Source organism: Asterias rubens, chromosome 8 (genome assembly GCF_902459465.1).
Source record: "Asterias rubens chromosome 8, eAstRub1.3, whole genome shotgun sequence".
Lineage (NCBI taxonomy): Eukaryota > Metazoa > Echinodermata > Asteroidea > Forcipulatida > Asteriidae > Asterias > Asterias rubens.
The window spans coordinates 2,149,196-2,171,120 of NC_047069.1; the positions used below are offsets into that span (position 1 = coordinate 2,149,196).

The 21,925-nt window shown below is 40.8% G+C and overlaps 2 protein-coding genes across 4 annotated transcripts; one reads left to right on the forward strand and one right to left on the reverse strand.

Annotated features, from left to right (window-relative positions):
* Window positions 1-652: 652 nt before the first annotated feature.
* Window positions 653-17,350, reverse strand: LOC117293315 (dnaJ homolog subfamily A member 3, mitochondrial-like). 2 transcript variants are annotated; one of them, XM_033775568.1, is made up of 11 exons: window positions 17,178-17,350; window positions 14,384-14,514; window positions 12,351-12,434; window positions 11,410-11,631; window positions 10,257-10,409; window positions 9,119-9,266; window positions 7,987-8,180; window positions 6,299-6,414; window positions 4,686-4,783; window positions 2,311-2,437; window positions 1,065-1,149 (listed from the first exon to the last, which is right to left on the reverse strand). In XM_033775568.1, the coding sequence occupies exons 1-10, from the start codon at window positions 17,341-17,343 to the stop codon at window positions 2,352-2,354; spliced, it is 1,398 nt and encodes a 465-aa protein (XP_033631459.1). In that variant the 5' UTR covers window positions 17,344-17,350; the 3' UTR covers window positions 1,065-1,149; window positions 2,311-2,351. The 2 variants fall into 2 exon arrangements, with proteins under 2 accessions (XP_033631458.1, XP_033631459.1); XM_033775567.1 differs by lacking the exon at window positions 2,311-2,437 and having other exon boundaries at window positions 653-1,149.
* A 419-nt stretch (window positions 17,351-17,769) lies between these two features.
* On the forward strand, window positions 17,770-21,925 carry LOC117293316 (ubiquitin-fold modifier 1). Of its 2 annotated transcripts, XM_033775571.1 has the most exons (5): window positions 17,770-17,875; window positions 19,225-19,281; window positions 20,223-20,280; window positions 21,126-21,165; window positions 21,718-21,925. In XM_033775571.1, coding segments are annotated over exons 1-5 (261 nt in total). In that variant the 5' UTR covers window positions 17,770-17,873; the 3' UTR covers window positions 21,822-21,925. The 2 variants fall into 2 exon arrangements, with proteins under 2 accessions (XP_033631462.1, XP_033631461.1); XM_033775570.1 differs by lacking the exon at window positions 17,770-17,875 and having other exon boundaries at window positions 19,208-19,281.

A 21,925-nucleotide genomic window follows, 5' to 3' on the forward strand; every position in this document is an offset into this window, starting at 1 on the left:
AGGCTCGTGAATAACGCCAGTGAATGGCCTCTAGCCTAGGTCAATCCCCGTCCATAATCACCTTTCACCTACATTCATTTCACACACGGTCGAATCCTACATATCAACATTACTTGCAAGTACATGTAACTGTGCCTAATACACATACATGCAAAGCCCAGATTCATAGAGCTGCTGAGCACAAAAATTTGCTTAGCATGAAATTTCTTCCTTGATAAAAACAGGATTACCAACCAAATTTCCATTTGTTGCATATTGCTTGTTACTCGTATTCAGCTGTTGTTTGCTTATCCTGAAAATCACATGGAAATTTGGTTGGTAATCCTGTTTTTATCACGGCAAAAAGTTTCATGCTAAGCAAAATTTTTTGAAATTGGGCCCAGATGACCAAAAGTAAGCTTTCCATATCTGTGTTTTGATTGGTCCAAATGGATGATTGTCAGCTGCACCCACATCACCTCGGACGAATCAAAACACAGATATGGAAAGCTATGTCACTGCACGTTTATCTAATGAAATCATTGCATCAAATGAAATCACTGGGGGTAAAGACAGGGGACTAGGGCCCAAATTCATGGCTCTGCTTACAGTAACACACAGGCAACTGTAACTTCACCAAAAAAGAGGAAATTAAAACATGTCAATGATTTTGTATATTTTTTTTTTTTCAATTTGAATGGTAAAACTGAGATTAAAAAAGAGGAAATCAGCTAATCCGAGGAAAAGTTGTATGCCTGCAGTAAGCAAAGAATCGTGCTTACGGAAGCAGGGAATTCTGTGCTTACATCAAGCTTGATTCACGGGTTAGCTGGGAATTTTTCTTGTGCGCGTGCATACTCCACGTTACTAGGCATTCTACGCTTACACAGCTAGCACAGAAAGTCGGCGCTTGCACGTAAGCTGAGAATGGTCATCGTAAGCGCAAATTTCGGCGGTAAGCAGAGCCGTGAAATTGGGCCCAGTCTAATCTAATCATTGATTAATAATAATGTTATGATTTGGATGACTTCCTCGTGGTGTCCTTTTCAGTCTCATTAATATCGTTAGCTACTTTGTGTGTTGGTATTTCTGAACTCACCACCTTGGTGTGTAACGCAGCACGTAGCTGACTGACGAGACCCTCTGGATCTAATGTAGCTATCTTGGCTCCTGGATTATAAATAATAATAATAATATTGATTAAGTCAACATCTTTTATATAAAGCTAACTCATAAATACCACAGACAGTTTTGCTATTCCTATTGGTGGAGAGCATGTCACGTGGGGGCATTTGAGGACCTAGTTCAAGTATTAAAAAGCATATTTTGATTGCCCTATACTTGTTCAGTGAATAGACCCCAGGACCAGTAAGCTTTTTCACTAGTCAATACTTTAAACAAAATATGCTTTTAACACTTGAACTAGGTCCTTAGGTGTTTTAACTAGAATTTGGCCAGCGGACCACTGTTAAAGGGAAGGTACACGTTTGGTAATTATTCAAAACAAATATTTACTTAAAAACTGACTTAGGATGAGCATTGGAGAGTTGTTGATAGTATAAAACATTGTGGGAAACGACTCCCTCTGAAGTAACGTAGTTTTTGAGAAAGAAGTAATTTCTCACGAAAATATAAAAAGACTTCTAGGTCAAAGTCTTTTCTTCCTATCTGAAAGCACATAATTTCGTCCACCAAGGGTGTTTTTTCTTTCATCATTTTCTCGCAACTTCGAAGACCAATTGAGCCCAAATTTTCACAGGCTTGTTATTTTATGCTGATGATGGGATACAGAAAGTCAGAGAAGACTTGTCTTTTACAATTAATTACCAAACGTGCCCAGTGCCTGTAAGGGAGAACACTGAGCTAGATGCAACTAGGTTTCACTCTGTAGCATTTTGAACAACGCATTCTCAGGTTTCCATTCATTTGATCAATAGGCAAATGACTTGTAAATAACACAGCAACACAGACCAGCAGTACACTGCCTTTTTTGGTAAATTATTTTAAAATTTGACACACAACCACAAAGTACTCGGGCCCCATTTCATAGCTCTGCTTATCGCCAAATTCTGCGCTTACGATCACTCTTCTCTGCTTACGTGCAAGCGGCTAGCTGTGTAAGCGTGGAATGCCTAGTAATGTGGAGTACGCAAGCGCACAAGCCACAGTTCCCCACTAACCCATGAAATTCGCTTGGAGTATAAGCAAGCACGGAATTCCCTGCTTCCGCAAGCATTCTTTGCTTACGGTAAGCAGAGCAATGAAATTGGAGCCTGTATGATTGTGAGTATTAATGTTGATCATTATTATTTAAACAAGTCATTTGCCTACCTGCTAAGCCTGTTTTCATTCTAGTCAGTAATGATTCAACGTTAATAACCCCGAACACGTTCAACGAGTCTTCTGAAGAAACCAGGTTCTTTATCTTTCTCTTCGTCTGATATTGTATCATCTGGTTCTATATAATATGAAAAGACAAATAGCAAGGAGTGCTACAAAGTACAACCACTAATCATAATAATACTGGGTTCTTATCCCTAGGTTCTAACAATAATAATACACGGTTCTTAGCGTTTTATCACACCCCTAGGGGCCCATCAAAGCGCTCCGTATTGTTTCCTGCAAGATAAGTGGAGCTACATGTAGTATTGAAGTATAAAAGGCCTGGAAGTGTCGTGTTAAGAGCACCGAATTCAAACTCTGGTGTTTCTGATCAGCAGAGAGTGGGTTCGAATCCCCAGCCAAAATACTTGTGTCCTTAAGCAAGACACTTCACCACTGCTTCCTCCTTCGGATGGGACGTTAAGCCGTTGGTCCCATATGTTATGTAACACATGTAAAAGAACCCAGTGCACTTATCGAAAAGAGAAGGGGTTCGCCCCGGTGTTCCTGGTCCGATCGGCAGCAAATTGCGCCACAGCACCTTGTAAAACATTACATGGTGCTATCAGAATTAGGTCTTGTAATTCAAATGTAGTCCCACATCTTGCAGGAAATACTGTATGTTACAGCGCCAGGAGCGTCACTGAGTGACGGACATGTGCGCTATATAAGAAGCCACAATTATTATAATAATTATAAGTACAACCACTAATAAGGATGTTAAGCCGTTGGTCCCATGTGTTGTGTAACGCATGTAAAAGAACCTAGTGCACTTATCGAAAAGAGAAGGGGTCCGCCCCGGTGTTCCTGGCTGTGGCTGCTTAATGCGCCAAAGCACCTTGTAAACCCTTATAAGGTGCTAACTAATTGGGTCTCAGAATTCATCACTGCAATAACCTATCTTTCTGAAAGTTTGTATATACTCAGCGCCTTGAGTACCTTGCTTGCTTTATAATACTTCAATATTATTATTATTATTTATAATAATACTCGGTTCTCTGCGCTTCATCACACCCCAAGGGGCATATCAAAGCACACAGTAATATTTCCTGCAAGGTATGTGGAGCTATGTTTTGAAGTATGAGACCTATTCCTTAATAGCACTATGTAATGGTTAACAAGGTGCTGTGGCGCAATATGCTGCCGATCAAACCAGGAAAGAGTGTGTTACACAATACACAGGACCAACGGCTTTACGTCCCATCCGAAGGTCGCAGCAATAATGGTAAAATGTCTTACTAAAGGACACCGGTGTCACACCTGGGATTCGAACCCACACTCTGCTAAACAGAAACACCAGAGCTTGAGTATGGTGCTCTTTTCCGCTCGACCACTACGCACCATCACTACAACTATTTAACTGGTTTAAATGTATGCTGTTTGATTAACATATGAAATTTTTAAAGGGTGTCATGGCCGAGTGGTTAAAAGAATCAAATTCAAGTTCTGGTGGTTAAGATATCAGAGCGTGGGTTTCGAATCCCACTTGTGTCCTTGAGCAGAATGCTTTACTATAATTGCTTCTCTCCACCCAGGGGTAAATGGGTACCTGCCAGGGTAGAGGTTGATGTTGTGTATGAAAAAGTCACTTGCGCCATACAGCAGCTCAGGGCTGTATACTCCCAAGGGAGCTGAGCAAGATAAAGGAATGTTATTGGCCCAATGACCAGGGTACTAATGTAAAGCGTCCATCCAAAACCGCGTCTGAAAAACCCTGACAGCATCTGGCTCAAGGACACTAGTGTCATGACCAGGATTCAAACCCATACTTAACTAGCAGAACTTGAATTCGATGCTCTTAAAGGCAGTGGACACTATTTGTAAGTACTCAAAATAATTGTCAGCATAAAACCTTACTTGGTAACGAGTAATGGGGAGAGGTTGATAGTATAAAACATTGTGAGAAACGGCTCCCTCTGAAGTAACGTAGTTTTTGAGAAAGAAGTAATTTTCTACGAATTTGATATTGAGACCTCAGAATTAGATTTTGAGGTCTCGAAATTAAGCATCTGAAAGCGCACAACTACGTGTGGCAAGGGTGTTTTTTCTTTTATTATTATCTCGCAACTTCGACGACGTATTGAGTTCAAATTTTCACAGGTTTGTTATTTTATGCATATGTTGAGATACACCAAGTGAGAAGACTGGTCTTTGACAATTGCCAAAGGTCTCCAGTGTCTTTAAGCACTCGGCCATAACACCCTATGTGTTGAGAGAAGAACACATCTATTTAAAGGTTTGCCATTTGTTTTAGTAAAAAATGTGGCAAAGTATTTGTGTGCAGCTATTACTACAGAGTTTGGTGATTCCTTGTGGTTACTCACCATCGCTTGTCTTGGTTGTCCCATCTACAGCTCCTGACACTCCAGTCTCCTCTTCAGCAAATGCTAATAATACCGCCCTCTGTTTATTGGTTAATTTACTGAGAGAAGAAATGAACAAAATACAAACAAGAATAAATACAAGCATTCCTCATAAAAATATTCCTCATACAAGAAAAAAAAGGGACCAGTGTTGAAGCTACAATCCAGGCCAAAATACTTGGGCCCCCCATTCTCAACGCTACATAAAACCATTCCCTGTCCACTTCCCCTCTGACGAAAAACATTCTCTCCCCGTCCCCTTTCCTCCCGCTCAACGTTGACTGAAACACAGCAGACCGTGCAATCCCATGCAATCAGAACCAACATTTAAAGGTGGCAGGGGGGCCAAAAACCATTCCCTGTCCACTTCCCACTGACAATGAACATTCTATCCCCGTCCCCTCTCCTCCCGCTCAACATTGACTAGAACACAGCAGACCGTGCAATCCATGCAATCAGAACCAACATTTAAAGGTGGCAGGGGGGCTAAAAACCATTCCCTGTCTGCTTCCCACTGACAATGAACATTCTATCCCCGTCCCCTTTCCCCCCCCCCGCTCAACGTTGACTGAAACACAGCAGACCGGGCAATCCATGCAATCAGAACCAACATTTAAAGGTGGCAGGGTGGGCCAAAATACTTGGGCCCCCCATTCTCAACGCTACATAAAACCATTCTATCCCCCGTCCCCTTTCCCCCCCGCTCAACGTTGACTGGAACACAGGAGACCGTACAATCCCATGCAATCAGAATCAACATTAAGAGGGGGCAGGGGGGGCCACAGGAGATATGGCTGGGATTGTAGACCAATTCGAGCGGTGTGCTTTTAATCCAATTTAGTCCATCAAGGGCGAACGGTTCAACAAAAATGTTCACTTATAGCTAGTTCGATTAAGGGCTATCATTGCTGAAGTGCAATCTGGGGGAAATCTGTACTGGGCAACAAAGTGTGTTTGCTTAGAGTGTTGGGCGAGATTTGTTAGTCCTGGGCAGGCCCGCCCCAAGGACACCCAACACTGCCCACCATGGCTACAACATAGGACTTCAAACAAGTGGCAATTACTGTATTTGATCATGGAAACCTGCAAACAAAAGTGTGAAACTAAAGTGGATAGTGTCACATTGTGTTACAACCACAGCGCAGGTATAAGGCTGCAAAAGTATATTTTGGGGTTGCAAATTAGTGCATGACAAAATGTGTATTTTTAAAATGATCTTTGACAATTATCTGCTCAACTTTATTAATAAAAATAATGATATGAATCTATGAATTGACTAACAGTCGTTTCAGACAGGCACGCGAGAGTTGCGCCAAACCAAATAGATTAGGAGCTACTCTAAGTCGATCCCAATAAATGTTGGTTTCTTTCAGACCGGCTAACTTAACATAACATTTACATTGGCTCGGCTCATGACAAGATCGACGTCTGAAACCAAGGCGCTCCAGAGTCATTCCAAACAACTGCAACAATTGTTTCAGAAGTTTTCATGTAACTAATTCCAAATTTGTTTCGGCGCAACTCTGGTGCACCTGTCTGAAACAGCTGTAATACTACATCCAAAATATACTTACATGGGAACTTTAATCTTGATATGAACATAGTGATCACCATAACCATAACCATTGACTCTACTGATGCCTTTACTTGGTAGACGTATCCGGGTATGGGACTGTGTACCTGCTGGTATCTGTAATAAGACAAATCAACAATGTCAACATTATACATCTCATCATGTATAGTATTCAAATAGATGCTGTCAAAAAACAACCATTAAAGGCACTGGACACTAATAATAATAATAATATCGAAGTCTTATATAGCGCACGTATCTACCAAAAAAGGTACTCAAGGCGCTGAGTATATACAAACTTCCAGAAAGATAGGTTATTGCAGTGATGAATTACTCTAGTTACTCTAACATAAACGCTTACTTGGTAACGAGCAATGGAGAGCTGTTGATAGTATAAAACATTGTGAGAAATACCTACCTTGAGGTAACAAAGTTTTTGAGGAAGAGGTAATTTCTCACTCAAATACTAAAATACTTCAGACCTGAAGCCATTTATTGAGCATATGAAAGCACATGCTTTATGCAACAAGGGTGTTTATTCTTTTGTTATTCTCTTCCAACTTTGACGACCAATTGAGTCCAAATTATCACAGGTTTGTTAATTTTTGCATATGTTGGGATCACAAAGTGAGAATACTGGTCTTTGACAATTACCAGTGGTGTCCAGTGTCTTTCAGGAATTTGCAGTGGCTGGTTTTGAATAGTCAGAGAGTGAACAAAACCAAAAGGTTCCCCGTCGACTGCCAAAGAGGTTGGGTTTTTAAGCCTGGTTCATACTTCCTGCGAATGCAAAATGCGAAGTGAATTTGAAGAATTTTTTTCACAAATTCGCAATGACAGTTGAATTGTGTTCAACTCCTGCAAAACATTCGCTGCGAAAACAGCCATGTGATGTCAAAATTTCATTTCGCATTCGCATTCCCAGGAAGCTTTTTGACTGTCCTACGTCCTTTGTTCAAGGCATGTTGATTTTTTTGGGAGGGAAGGAATGTTTAGAGGGCAACTAATTTGGTGAAAACCTTTACCTTTGTGGATAAATAGGAAGAAACTATGAATAAATAGTAACTTGCGGGTACAACCATATGGGAGTGTTGGCTCTCACAACCTTCACTGTTAAAGAACATCTTGGGTCCTTCCTGCCCAAATGTTCATCCCTCAAGCTCAACCACCACCAGCAGTCTCCTGAAGACGAGCAGAGTATACTGTACGAAACGTCAAGACCAAACCAGCTCTTCTCAGAGCCAACACTCCCACAAAAAGAGATTTACACATGGTTGTACCCGCAAGTTTACTATTTATTTATATAACACACCTCTTGCCTGTTCTGTGTTCTGGTTGGCTGAAACACGGTCCAAGGGGGTGAACTAATATAGTCTAATGATCGCGCGCGCATGTTTTGCGGGAATAGTACCCGCCATGCACTAGTCTTTGAAAATAGAGCCTGGTTACAGCGCCTTCTCTTGACGTGAACAGTGAACAGCAACTACAACTTCCTTTCTTTTCCAGATTTCTGTTCTTATTTCACATTTAAGACCGAGGTGTGTTACAAAACACATATTGACTGGCATAATTCGGTAACTAGTGTACGTCTATTCCCCCTCGGGCCTGTGAGTGACCAGAAGAGGGGCCTATTTCCCTCTTCAATTTGGGGGGGGGGGGGGGGGATGGAGAGGGATCATGTCAACTTACATTGAGATGTATGCTATCATAGATGCCTTTGATCTTTAGACTGCCACCAAGCGCTGCCTGTGAGAAGCTTATAGTGACATCTGAATGTACATCAGCACCATCTCTCCTGAATGTATCACTACGAGCTACTTTAAATGTTATGAAGAGCTCTCTGTTACCTACTGGCATACGTACTGTCTGCCCATCCTCAACACCTACAGAGTAAACACACATAATTGAAACTTAAAGCCATTGGACACTTTCGGTAAACAGTATTGTCCACGGCCCACACTTCGTGTATCACAGCTTCTATATAAAATAACAAACCTGTGAAAATTTAGGCTCAATCAATCATCGGAGTCGGGAGAAAATAACGGGAAAACCCACCCTTGTTTCCACACGATTCGCCGTGTCATGACATGTGTTTAAAATAAATCCGTAATTCTCGATATCGAGAATTGATATTATTTTAATGTTTTCTCAAAAAGTAAAGCATTTCATGGAATAATATTTCAAGAGAAGTCTATCACGATTACCTTCTGTAAAATGTATTGTTTTCATACTTTTGTCTCAAAATAATTGTTCCGTAAAAGATTACTGTTCAGTCAAGGTTCGGTGATAACATTCTTGTTGCCAAAGTATTTATCGGATCGGCCTGGATACACGGTTCTGCCCAATCCGAACCAGCAACATTTCGCCAGTAACTTATGCTTGATGTGCTACTTCGCCTACACGCGAACGTTTACCAGCGAAAACATGTTCAGCAAAGCTTCAAATCCTACTTAAATGCAGTGGACACTATTGGTTATTACTCAAAATAAGTATTATAATAAAACCTTACTTGGTAATGAGTAATGGAGAGAGGTTGATAGTATAAAACATTGTGAGAAACGGCACCCTCTGAAGTAACGTATTATTCGAGAAAGAAGTAACTTCCCACGTATTTGATTTCGAGACCTCAGATTTAGAATTTGAGGTCTCGAAATCAAGCATCTGAAAGCACACAACTTCGTGTGACCATGGTGCTGCAAGGGTGGTTCTTTCTTTCATTAATATCTCGCAACGACCGATACACCAACTGTGAAGACTAGTCTTTGACAATTACCAATAGCGTCCAAGTACATAGTGACGTAATTGAAAGAAGACTACCTACCTGCTGGTACAGGCACAGTGACTTTCTTGCGTTGCATAGTGGTCCCTGCACCTCTACATGTCATACATGGTACAGTAATTAACGTACGAGTCCCTCGGCATTGTCTACAGGTTGTTCGCATAACAAAAGGACCCGTGTTGATGGTTTCCTGTAACAAATAGAGAACAAAAATCTTTGTTAGACTGGGGTCATGGTTGGGAAGAGAATTTGTTGTGAAAGTAATGGGTCAGACAAGAGCAAGGGTCGACATACAACTTTTAATATAGTCTCGATCAGGGTTTTGGGTAGACAAATTTCAGTGGTGGGCAAAAAAATTAGTTTGAGGTCCACCAAGGGCGAGTGGATCAGCAAACTGGAGGGGCAAATTTTCCGAACTGTTCATGTATGGAGCCATGCAATAAGTTGAATGGCCTTTTGACTGTTTTCTTTCTCTGTGACATTTGATACTCCTTATCATTAGCTGTGTCTCATTTAAATGCACAGTGGACAATATTTTGATTTATTCGTGGGGAAATCTGTGCTGGGCGGCACAATGTATTTTGCTACAAATACAAATAAAAGACAAAAATCATTTTCATGACATTGTTTGATTCATTTCTCGAAAACTAAAGCACCTCAGCATATAATATTTTAAGGTACGCTATCTACTATCGTTATCTTCAAACTGTGAGAGTTTAATGTAAATCTGTGGACATTGTGGTTTGTGTTACAAAAAGAACCAAGACCCTTTAAAGGCAGTGGACACTATTGGTAATTGTCAAAGACTAGCCTTCACACTTGGTGTATCTCAACATATGCATAAAATAACAAACCTGTGAAAATTTGAGCTCAATCGGCCATCGCAGTTGCGAGATAATAATGAAAGAAAAATAACCCTTGTCACACAAAGTTGTGTGCTTTCTGATGCTTGATTTCGAGACCTCAATTTCTAAATCTGAGGTCTCGAAATCAAATTCGCGGAAAATTACTTCTTTCTCGAAAACTATGGCACTTTAGAGGGAGCCGTTTCTCACAATGTTTTATACCATCAACCTCTCCCCATTACTCGTCACCAAGAAAGGTTTTATGCCAATAATTATTTTGAGTAATTACCAATAGTGTCCACTGCCTTTAACACAAGTTTGGGGTTAGAACTCACCTGCCCCGTTCCATTGCAGTGGTGACAACGGACTATTTTGGAGCCTGGTTCCGCTCTGTTTCCTTTACAACGATCACAAGCATCTTCCATGGAAACACTCACTTCTTTATTAATACCTCTTGCAGCCTCGCTAAATGTTAGATCCATCATAACCTGAGATACAATCAAAGCAAACAAAGTTGTTATACCTCGGTAACAAATTGTTAAATTTGATTGGTCAAGAACCAATCACGTGATGTCATGGATGTGATACAAAAACGCATGTACCATGGCTAAGGATGTGTATTATGCATAGCGCACATCCTTAGCCATGGTACATTATACAATTGTTGCACGCTCGACGGGATCCATTGCGTTTTGTACACCCGAGGGGGCAAATGGCACCCAAGGCGAAGCCGAGGGTGCCATTTGCCACAGAGGGTGTACAAAACCCATGGACCCCAATCACAGCGTGCAACAATTGTTTTGATATACCTTGGTAACATTGTTATTCCTCTTCTCGAAGTTCTGTTGTCATCTTCAAACATTATTACGACGGAGTAATGCAAAGTTTAATCATGGTTTAATAAGCAGACGACCAGTTCAAATAAGCAACAACTCTTCACCTGTTCCCTCGAACCCGCGTGTGTTTCGTACACAGCGCTGGAAATCGACCAACGGTGAGAACGATCAAGGTGATGTACACCGGTTAACATCACTTTTCATGTTACCTTCCACGCGTGACTGGTTCTCGACCAATCAAACTTCACAATCCGTTACCGAGGTATAACAAGAGTTTTTGTTGACCGGTGTACATCACCTTGATCATTCCCACCGTTGGGCCATTTCCAGCACTTAGTACGAAACAGACACGGGTTTGAGGGAACAGTAAATAATTGTTTCTTATTTGAACAACTGTTGGTCTGCTCATTAAACTATGCATATTCTTTCGCCGTAAAATTGTTTGAAGATGACAACAAAACAGAAGAGGGAAGAGGAATAATAACCTTACCAAGGTATAACAAAACAATTGTTGCACGCTGTGACATGGTCCATAGGTTTTGTTAACTCTCAGGGGCAAATGGCAGCCTCGGCTTCTCCTCGGGTGCCATTTGCCCCCTCAGATGTACAAAGCACCACATCACAGCGTGCAACAATTATATAATGACCTCACCTCATGACCTCTGTCAAATCCACCAAACACCGAATCGCCAAAAGACGCCCCGCTATTGCCTCCTCCAAATCCAGCATTGCCAAAGATCTTCCTGAAGAGTTCCTCTGGATCTATATTTGTTTGTTGCCATTGTTGACCTTGCTGGAATCCACCTCCACTGCCTCCAAATCCAGCTGCTCCCATCGTATCATATTCACGCCTCCTACTGTCGTCTCCTAATACCTAAATCATATAATGTATTCAGTTATTATAAGTTTGATATGGGACACAGACGCGCTATATTTGTTATGTATTTCCTCAAACTCGCCTGTGATAACGAATTTATCTTCAATCAAACTTCAAGCAACGCATGTGACGATAAGCATTTGACGCAAAAGCGCCACTTCGGAAATTTATATTCACTGTTTATATAAGCTGTATGTTTTGCGTAAAGCTTACATTGTAAAAGCGCAATACGCAGAGTTAGAACACACAATAAGCAGGGCGTGATATTGGCGGTGCGATATAAGTTTATATCACATTCCTTGTTGCTATGGATCGACCAATCAGAATCAAGGATTCAAATAATATAAGGTTACTGCCATCACATGGTAAATTTTAGGATGTAATGTGCTAGGGATAGAACACTAAGAAAAACTTCATCACTGAAGACAAGAAATAACCTCTACACTTAATTTACAAAGTTGGTACACTTTTCAGTCTTTCAATCTTTTGGGGAAAGATTTTTTCTTTTATTATTCTCTATTTCAGCAACTACCAATAGGGTCCAGTGCCTTTAACAAGGAACAATACCAAAGACAAATTCCTTCCTTCACTTCAACAATGGCTATACAGAGGAAGATATTGGGGAAAACAACCTATTACAGTGCGTCTGTGTCTAAGTCTCATTATCTTGTTTTTTCTGAGACAACAAGGTTTCTAAAACCACGAAGTCTACAAACCTCATATGCTTCAGCTATTTCTGCAAATTTCTTGGCAGCTTCTTTGTTGTTTTTGTTCTTGTCCGGATGATATTTCTTTGCTAACTAAAAACAAAACAGAAAAATGATACCTTTAGTCTTTTGTTAGCAACACTTTGATGAACCTGGATAACTTCCAGAAGCTAAATGAAGGGAAAATATGAAAATGCATGATATTAAACATGTTGTCTTAACTGCAATATTACCACCAAACACCTGTTTCAGACAAATAAGGGAATAAAAGGGTAGTGACGAGTTCTTCAACGGCCGGTTAAAGCCGGCAGGGTCGGCGGCCGTAGGATAAAGATAAAGGCCTAAGCCGAAGGCGAGGGCCTTTATCGCACGACAACGACCCTGCAAGGTTTTATACGGACGTTTAAGAACGAGTCAATAATCTTTTATTCCGATTCATAAATGCCCTTTTGTTAAAACACGTTAAAAAAATACAATCATAGACACTTTAACAATTGAAAATTTGAGGTTTGAAATATTTTTTGAAAATTTGTGAAGAATCTGTTCGATGCGCGTGGGTTTGGTGTACGCGCACGCGCTGTTACTATAGCTATGAATTGCGTTCCGCATGAAAGTCTTGCGCGCCCGACACGCACAAGCCAGCTTGTTATAAACAGCTCCAGCTGGTCATTATCAAAGGTTTAAACACCCCCAAGTGACGCGCTCTCCACCACTAGGAGTAGAGAAACTGTCTGGGGTATTTATGAATTCTGAATTAAGTACATGAAAAGTTTCACGACTGAAACACTTAGGAGCGATTGGACGCACTAGAAGTCGAATGATCGACTGTTGCAGTCATTCGGAATGTCTCTGGAGCGCTTTGGTTTCAGGCGTCGATCTTGTCATGAGCCGAGCCAATGTAATTTTTATGTTAAATTCTTTAAAAACAAGTCTTAAAAAACCCAAAACAGAAATAATATTTTACTCATCATTCTGATAAAAAAAATGTGGATCCCTTTACGAGATTGTGTTTTTATACCACCACAATGACCCCTGTATGCGTTGATGTACCAGCAGTGAATGGGACCAGGCAAGCCTACGTGTAGAAGTCATGTTGAGTCTTATCAAACTTGAATCTTATTTGGGTATTGTAAGGGTACGCAGGAAGCTACGGTTAATGAATTTATCATCATCTAGAAAAAACATATTTTGCAGGTAAATATTCCTGTAAACCCTTACACCCATCACGGTCCCTCTACATACCCTGCCAAATACAACAAAATAATAATAATAATAATAATAATTTGGGGGGCTAATCATCCTTACTCGCAGCTAAGAGCTGAATTGCGAAAGACGCGGCTACGATGTGATCGAGAAGCAGGCATGCAAGGAAGGGCGCCGTTGACTGCTAGCCACATTAACCCATTATGACCACGGAGCACAGCCAAGATCAAAAGTGTTTGCTTTTTCCCGAGGGAGGAAAACCGGATGGTCTGGAAAACCCTCGAGGCACAGCAGAGAACAGAATGCAACACAGTTGAAATGAGAACCCTGTTAAATGCACCAAAATGCAACAAGGGATTTGGTTGCTTTGCGCAGGGCATGCTGTTTGTGTTAGGACTGATCAAGCGTGTTTGCCCTGCTAAAGGCCAAGTATCACTGCAGCGATAACGAAAACGCTAACGACGCAAAGAGAACGCATTGGTTGAATTGCTCCACGCAGAATACGCCCCTGCTCATTCAACCAATCGAGGGCGTGTATTTTTATCGTTCTCGTCTTTTGTTCTCGTTGACGGCGCCTGTGTGACCGGGCCTTAACAGTATGCACATAAGTGTAGTGGTGACTTGGCTTATGTGTGCGACCATGAACTTTACCAAATGAACAAAGTTGATTGACTGCTAAATGCAACAAATTCAGTCAAAGAATGACATCTGAGTTCACTGCCAAATGCAACAGATTACAACCACTATTACCATTTGGTGCATATTGATTGGCATCGTTAGGGTTTTAATTAGCAATTACATTGTTTGTATAATTATTATACTTTACTCTTTGCTCATACCTCATAGTAAGCTTTCTTGATATCCTTTTGCGAGGCATTCTTTGCAACTCCAAGTACTTTGTATGGATCAGACATAGCTGAGAAAGCTGAACTTGCGTGAATCAGTCTGGAGGATGCCGTATGAATGGATCCTGAAGAGAAAAAACAAACAAAACAATTACAACATTGAGCAAGTACAAGTGGGCATAAATAGTCGACGAATGGTTGACTACTGACCAGCAACGTACATGCGCAGTGACGCACTCACTCGAATGACTCATTTGGAAGTCTAGTCAACCTTCCGCCTTTTCGCTATAGTACATGTATCACTGGTTCCCCTGTGTGCTTTACACATGTTACAATGGAACATGCTGTTGGGACCAGTGAAGAAACCATGGGCTCGAGGCTGGTGACAAATGGTCGACCACAGTAGTCAACCAATGGTCGACCAGCCTGGGTTCCGAGTGCAAATGGTCAACCTTTAGTTAACCATTGTGCACACTCGAGAACTTGCTCATTGATAACCCTGATGATGACTACATCACGGGCCGATTTCACCAAGCAATCAAATTCATCGCAAGACAAATTGTCGATTTAGATCAACCTAAGCTCCCTGTGAAATCGCATTCAGGCTCGTTAAAACCAGTGTTGGAGTGACATTCTCAAATCCAAGTACCTTACTTCAAGTAGTTAAGAGGCCGAGTCAAAGTACTGTATATGAACCAGTATTATGTATCGTTCCGTCTCAAGGCCAGTGACAGTTTTCAATTTCAAGAAGGTCTTAACCCGTTACATCAATGGTCCAAATCCTGGCAGATAGAATTCAACATCAACACGTGCTATGTAATGCGATTTACTCTGCGACGCAACCCTTTCATCTCAAATTACCACCTTTGTGGAAGAAATCTTGTTACAGTCACCGACCACCCCTAACCTTGGCCTCACCTTCTCCAATAATATGTCATGGCTGAAACAAATCAAGAAAATCACAACTTGTGCCAACTAAGCTTGGGCGATATCGATTTATTTTATTTACGATATATCGCCGACAATATAATCGATATAATCGCGATTAATGAAATTTGACATCATCAGTCTTAAAACTCCAAGTGAAAGTTGTAGAAGAGACAGTCATAGCATAAGAGAGGTGTTCTAATGACCTATTCTTCTGGTTTTACTCCAAACCTATGGGGTGCAAGATGTCTCAGCTAGCAAATACATCGCGATATTTAATCGATATATCGCGATTATCGTGATATATCGAGATATATCGATATTTCGATTAAAACCAAATCCATCCGATATCGAAATCGTTTCCAAATTAATATCGCGATATTCGATAATATCGTGATATCGCCCAAGCTAAGTGCCAACAGAATGTTGGGCCTTGTTCGACGTAACCTTAGGAACTGCTCCATCAAAATACGCCAGCAAGCTTATTTGTCACTCGTTAGACCTCACCTGGAATAGTGCAGCCCTTTCTGGAATCCATACACCCAGAAAGACATAACCAAAATTGAAGCCACTCAACGACGTGCTGCCATGTTCGTTCTACAGCTGTACCACTGCATTGAAAGCGTGTCGGCCATGTTGAACACCTTGGAATGAGACACCTTAGAAAGGCGACGCCACGCCAGGCAGCCAGCCTCACCCTCCTCTACAAAATCCAGAACCAAACTCTTGCAGTTAATCTCATGTAACACCAGGTCATACCACCCAAATAAATATCAGATCATCCCAGGTAGGATCAGTCATTCTCAAACTCATTTTTCCCGTTATCTGGTGGAACTCACTCCCCGGCAACATCATCGCCTCCCTTTCAGTTGAGGTATTCAGGGGAGTGGTGACTGCACACATGTAAGCTGCGATGAGTTTGTACTTTTGCATATCAAATGTACAAACGCACCCCTGCACCGCTCATGGACAAGAAGTTCCTCTGCATTGCATCCAGTAGAAGTAGAAGTCTGAGCCTGAGCTTAAGTCCAAATCTAAAGTACCAAGTGTACTGTTAGTACAATCAGTAGGCCTACATTCATGACTGGTCAGTACCTACAGCCAAGTTGGTTTGGATCACCAACTATTCCTAAAACAATTTCAGTTTCGTCCAGCTATCGTCTCCCGCAAGGAGACGATAGCCGGACGGAACCGAAATATTTCTAGGAGTAAGATCACCAACCAACTGCTTAGCTTTTAAAAAATGGGTCGAATGTTTGGCCAAGGATTCAGAGAGCTAATCAAAATTCAACTTGTCTTACAATTGAATACAACCCTTGCACGCACCAGGGATAACTTTCGTATGGCGCCACCACTTTTTCACTCATTTTTACACAAAAATGAACGGAAATCTCATGGAGGTAAATCAGATACTACATTATTTCATATCGAATGAAACTGTGGTGGCGCCCTACAGAAACTTTTCCCACCATACATTGTTAGCTAGCAATAGCATACATTTTGACTTTTGTTGGGGAGACTAAGTCTAAACTAACTTACTATTTACTAAACTCAACTGTCCACGTGATTCGTCGCGTTAGAAAGGCTACGGAATTTAAGCAACTGTGTACTGTATAGAAATTTGAGAATGTTTGTCAAGAAACAATTCATGATATTATTTGTTTGTAGCGTATCGATAGCATATTACTATTTGGCGGAGTAATAGAGAGAGTGTCAGAAGGTCTATGCACTCCTCCCTCACCCACCCCCGCCCCCAATTCTGACGACGTATAATAAAAGCTGTACACGAAATATGAATTGCAAATGCCAAAATGATAGTGATATAGTCCGATACAAATTCAAATTCAATACCAATTTTTACCATCAAATTGTTTTCCAATGCAAGTCCGTAACAGACTACTCCTGCCATCAAACCCTTGTGTCCTAAGCTCTCTCTTATGCACAACTGTGCATCTCCAGCATGCAAGAGAAGGCTGGAACATGTGGAAGTTTCTTGGTAGAAATCGAACTGCGGCGGACGTCGCCATGCTTGCTCTTTCGCGTTTTACTCCTAAATGCGGGCTAGATTGTACACCGGCGATGTGTAGTTACTGTTTGCGTACGGGCCGTCCAGATACCATACGCAACGTTCAGCTAGACTTGATTTCAAGTCTGAGACTGCGGGTATTTCTCAGCCACGTAGATCTCACCCGCAGATTTGCTATCAATCGCAATCTGCAAGAGGGCGCTATTTCAGGCAATAATGTGCACAGAAAGAACCTTTACGTCTGTTCCATGTCTGTGATAAATGCGTTGACTATCGGGTAGACTAAAAGCCACAATCACAGACTTGGGACTAAGTCTAACGTTCAGCCATAGCCATAGCTGCGGAGCTGCAGGGGGGCTGCAGCCGCAATCGGCTACGGCTTCGGATGGGCTCAGGCTTGACGGAGGAGGGCGCTCTATCAGAAAAAGTTTAGTGCACAGTTTTCGCCATATGGATATCTGATTTCGACACACACACACAGACTGAGAGCTTGCTAATCACTACACCGAAGTGAGTGGTTGAGTGGACAATATGTAAGTGTTTAATGACATAGTTTGGTTCTAAATATCCATGTTTATTTGGTAATGTTCGTAATTGCTGTGCTGCAAACATGATTTCTGAATATTGTGTCATTTCATTATTCAATCAATGAGATGAGTGTGACTCAAGACGACAAGTGAGTGTTGAACCAGCATTATGATTATGATGAATGATGATGATCTGATGATGATGGTTGAAGACTCCAACCAATCTTCAATCTTCAAAGTTCAATGGTGAACTCCTTATTCAGCTATACATACATGACATATAGTAGCTATACTAGGATGGTACATAGTTGCGATAACGTAACCCTCCTGCCGACGGCCTCCGGCTACGCCGTCGGCAGGAGGGTTACGTTAAATCGCAACTAGGATGGTACTTGACTTGACTGATAATAGAAGAAAGGCGTCACAACAGGGAATCTGTGGTGACGTTCTGGCCCAACAATGGTGCAAATTTATGTGACGTTATTTTATAAACGCATCCCAAATTAGGGTGGTTTGCAGATGACATTGACAACCTTCGTGTCACTCACGTAAGACTTGAATTTGAATTTTTATTTGATTAACAATTTTGCCATTTACTTTTATTTTCTGATGTCAAAGCCCATCTGAGTGAGAGAGTAGAATTGTGAAGCCCGCGGAATGTTGTTGAGGCACAACAAATGATGAGAGCTTTTATAAACTTTTTTATCTGCAAACAGCTGTGATTTGTCGGGATGCATTTAACGTCACATTAATTCGCGCCCTTGGGTCAGAACATCACTACGGAGCTGTTGTGCCACCTTTCTTATTAGAAAAATTGCCAGTGATAACTATTTATGGGAAGCAAAGTGGTGGGCGAGGGAGGAATATGGAGTTCATCATGTACCATTGAGTAAAATATTAAAAAGGGCACAGCTGCCAAAAGTAAAATTTGTCCAGGGGTACGTCGGCCAGTAAGAGGGGCATCTACGGCCATTGCCACCTTTGAATATTGAGGCCGACAGGAAATTTTGAGCCCGGCAGGAAGTTTTAAGGTGGGCGGCACCGCAGAAGTCAATTTTTTGTTCAGGTTTGAGGACTCTGAGGACTAGCACTAGGCAGGCCCGCCCAGCGCCGCCCACTGTGGCTACAACGCTATGTGGCTAAAACAAAAGAAAGGTTGTCCATCCAAACTCAAGTTGAATGAGATGATTGTCGCTTTGGCATTATTGCAGTTGTCGACGCACACACTACTCTTGTTTTTGAAAGTTTTTTGTTGTATCTTTCAGCGATAGTTAGTTATAAAGCTTTCTGCAATAGGAATTGTTCCCACAAATGTACACTTATTGTAACCTTTTTTGTATGCACTTTCTCTGTAGGTCGAAAGTTACATTTAAGATAACGTTGACGTCTGATCCAAAATTACCATTCAAAGTGTAAGTATATGCTTTTCAAATGAACTTTTGTTAAATTACAAGAATATCCACCTTCTTTTAACTCTCTTGTAACCGAACTCGTAAGCCCAGTTCATACTTCCTGCGAATGCGATGCGAATTTGACGTGAATTTGAAGTCATAACTCTCCTTTCGCAGCGATATTCGCAAGTGAGTTGAGCAAAGTTAAACTGCTCCGAATTATTCATTGCGAATTTGTGTCGTCAACATTCGCTTCGCATTCGCAGGCGCATATGAACCGGGCTTAATAAGTAACACGTAATAATGTCAAACTCTCAGTTATTAAATTTCCTTTCATGTAGGCCTTATTAAAAAATCATCAAGTTCCAAGTCCCTGTTTCTCTGTGATCTGTAAACCCCCCACAAAATTGTACACAGCCTTTATGGTGTGACATAGGTGTTTGGCAGTTTGAATCTTTCCACTTGTGTTTAAAGGGATCGTATATTATTAGCAAGCTTATTTTTTACTTAAAGACTCTGGACACTATTGGTATTTGTCAAAGACCAGTCTTCTAACTTGGTGTATCTCAACATATGCACAAAATAACAAACCGGTGAATATTTGAACTCAATTGGTCGTCGAAGTTGCGAGATAATAGTGGAAGAAATAACACCCTTTTTCACACAAAGTTTTGTGCTTTCAGATGCTTGATTTCGAGACCTAATGAAGGAGGTCTCAATATAAATTCAAAGATTTTACTGAGAAATTAATTATTTCTCAATACTTCTGAGAGAGCCGTTTCTCACAATGTTTCATACTATCAATCAACAGCTCCCCATTACTCGTAACCAAGGAAGTTTTTATGCTAACAATTATTTTGAGTAATTACCAATAGTGTCCACTGGCTTTAAGTCATTATTGAAAGGATTAACAAAGCAGAGATAAAGTTGTTATTATAATTTCTTGAATTGTTTTTCTTTAGGTTAAGTGTTCCAGAGAGTACACCATTTACAGCTGTATTGCAGTTCACCGCTGAAGAGGTATTTTAGGATTTTTTAAAAATAAATCCTTTCTATTGGTTGGTAGTGACTACCTCTTGCATGGGACATTATGTAATGAATTCCGGTAGAATTCCATGCTGCATTTTCCATTGGATATACATGTATATTGTACATATTCTATGGAGTAAAGTTGGAGGTCGGCAATTCCACTGAAACAGATACATCAAGGTGAAAAATGAACTTTGTATAGACGATGTGACCTGTGACGTCACTCGAAAACCATAACATGATTAGTACGCATTCCGTCGGGCAAAACCTTTGTGTTTTGGTAGCCAGCTAGAAAGTGTATGCAATCTTACCATGACGAAACATGACGTATACAGTATTTATACAGTGTTTTGTCAACAGAGGGCGGTGTGAATGTAAACATAGGTCACATTGTCTATAAAAGCTCAGTTTTCAACTGAAACTCAATGAAGACAGTCTATATTTGGATGATTAAGTGCAAAGGAATTGCATCGTTCAACACTTTTTCAGCTCTTCTGAAACATAACAGTGGCCAAAAGTGTAATGTCCAATACGCTCCAAATGTCATATCTGCAACGCCATGTTTTGTGCTCTAGAGACAAAATTTGCGAAAATTCTGTCAAATGTACCTCCACATCTTCTACACAATATCTAATCAACTTTTTGGTACCAAATATATACATCGGTGAGTTTTGGGTTCCCATCAATGCATTGATGGGAACCCAAAACTCACAGATTTTTGTACGAATGTAAAGGGTAGTCAAATGTCATGTCCCAAAAAAGTAATGCTATGAGGAACGCCATTTTACTCACGTTTCATGTTTCCTGATACATTGATTGATGTTGTTTTTCACTAGTTCCGAGTGCCAGCTGCAACCAGTGCAATCATAACTGATGGTAAGAGCCAGTGTCAAATCAATAATTAAATGTCTCTAGAATTGCTGTGTGTAATTTATTACATAGTTCAATTTAAAAATGCTTTAATTCAAATTTTTTTAAAAAGACATTGAACACCTTTGGTAATTGTCAAAGACCAGTCTCGGTGTATCTCAACATATGCGCAAAATAACACACCTGGGGAAATTTGAGCTCATTTGGTCTCCGAAGGTGTGAGATAATAATGGAAGAAAAAACACCTTTGTCACACGAAGTTGTGTGCTTTCAGATCCTTGTTTTCGAGACCTCAAAATCTAAAAGGTCTTAAATTCAAATATTTGGTGGAAAATTGCTTCTTTCTCGAATACTATGTTACTTCAGAGGGAGCCGTTTCTCACAGTGTTTTATACTATCAACAGCTCCCCATGACTCGTTACCAAGTAAGTTTTTATGCTAACAATTATTTTGAGTAGTTACCAATAGTGTCCACTCCTTCAAGAAGGAATACTATATCTATTGAACTTGATGCCGTTTGTGATTTTGATGATTTGTTGATGTTTTTTTTCTCTCCAGATGGAATAGGGATTAACCCAGCCCAGAGTGCTGGCAATGTCTTCCTGAAGCATGGAGCAGAACTCAGACTTATACCAAGGGACAGAGTGGGGCATTCTCAATGACCCCAATTCTTCACTCACTTCTTCATTCTTATAAATAGGAAAGGCACCATGTTAACATTTTTTGGGGAAAGTAAACTCATTCTAATATTTATAATAATAATAAT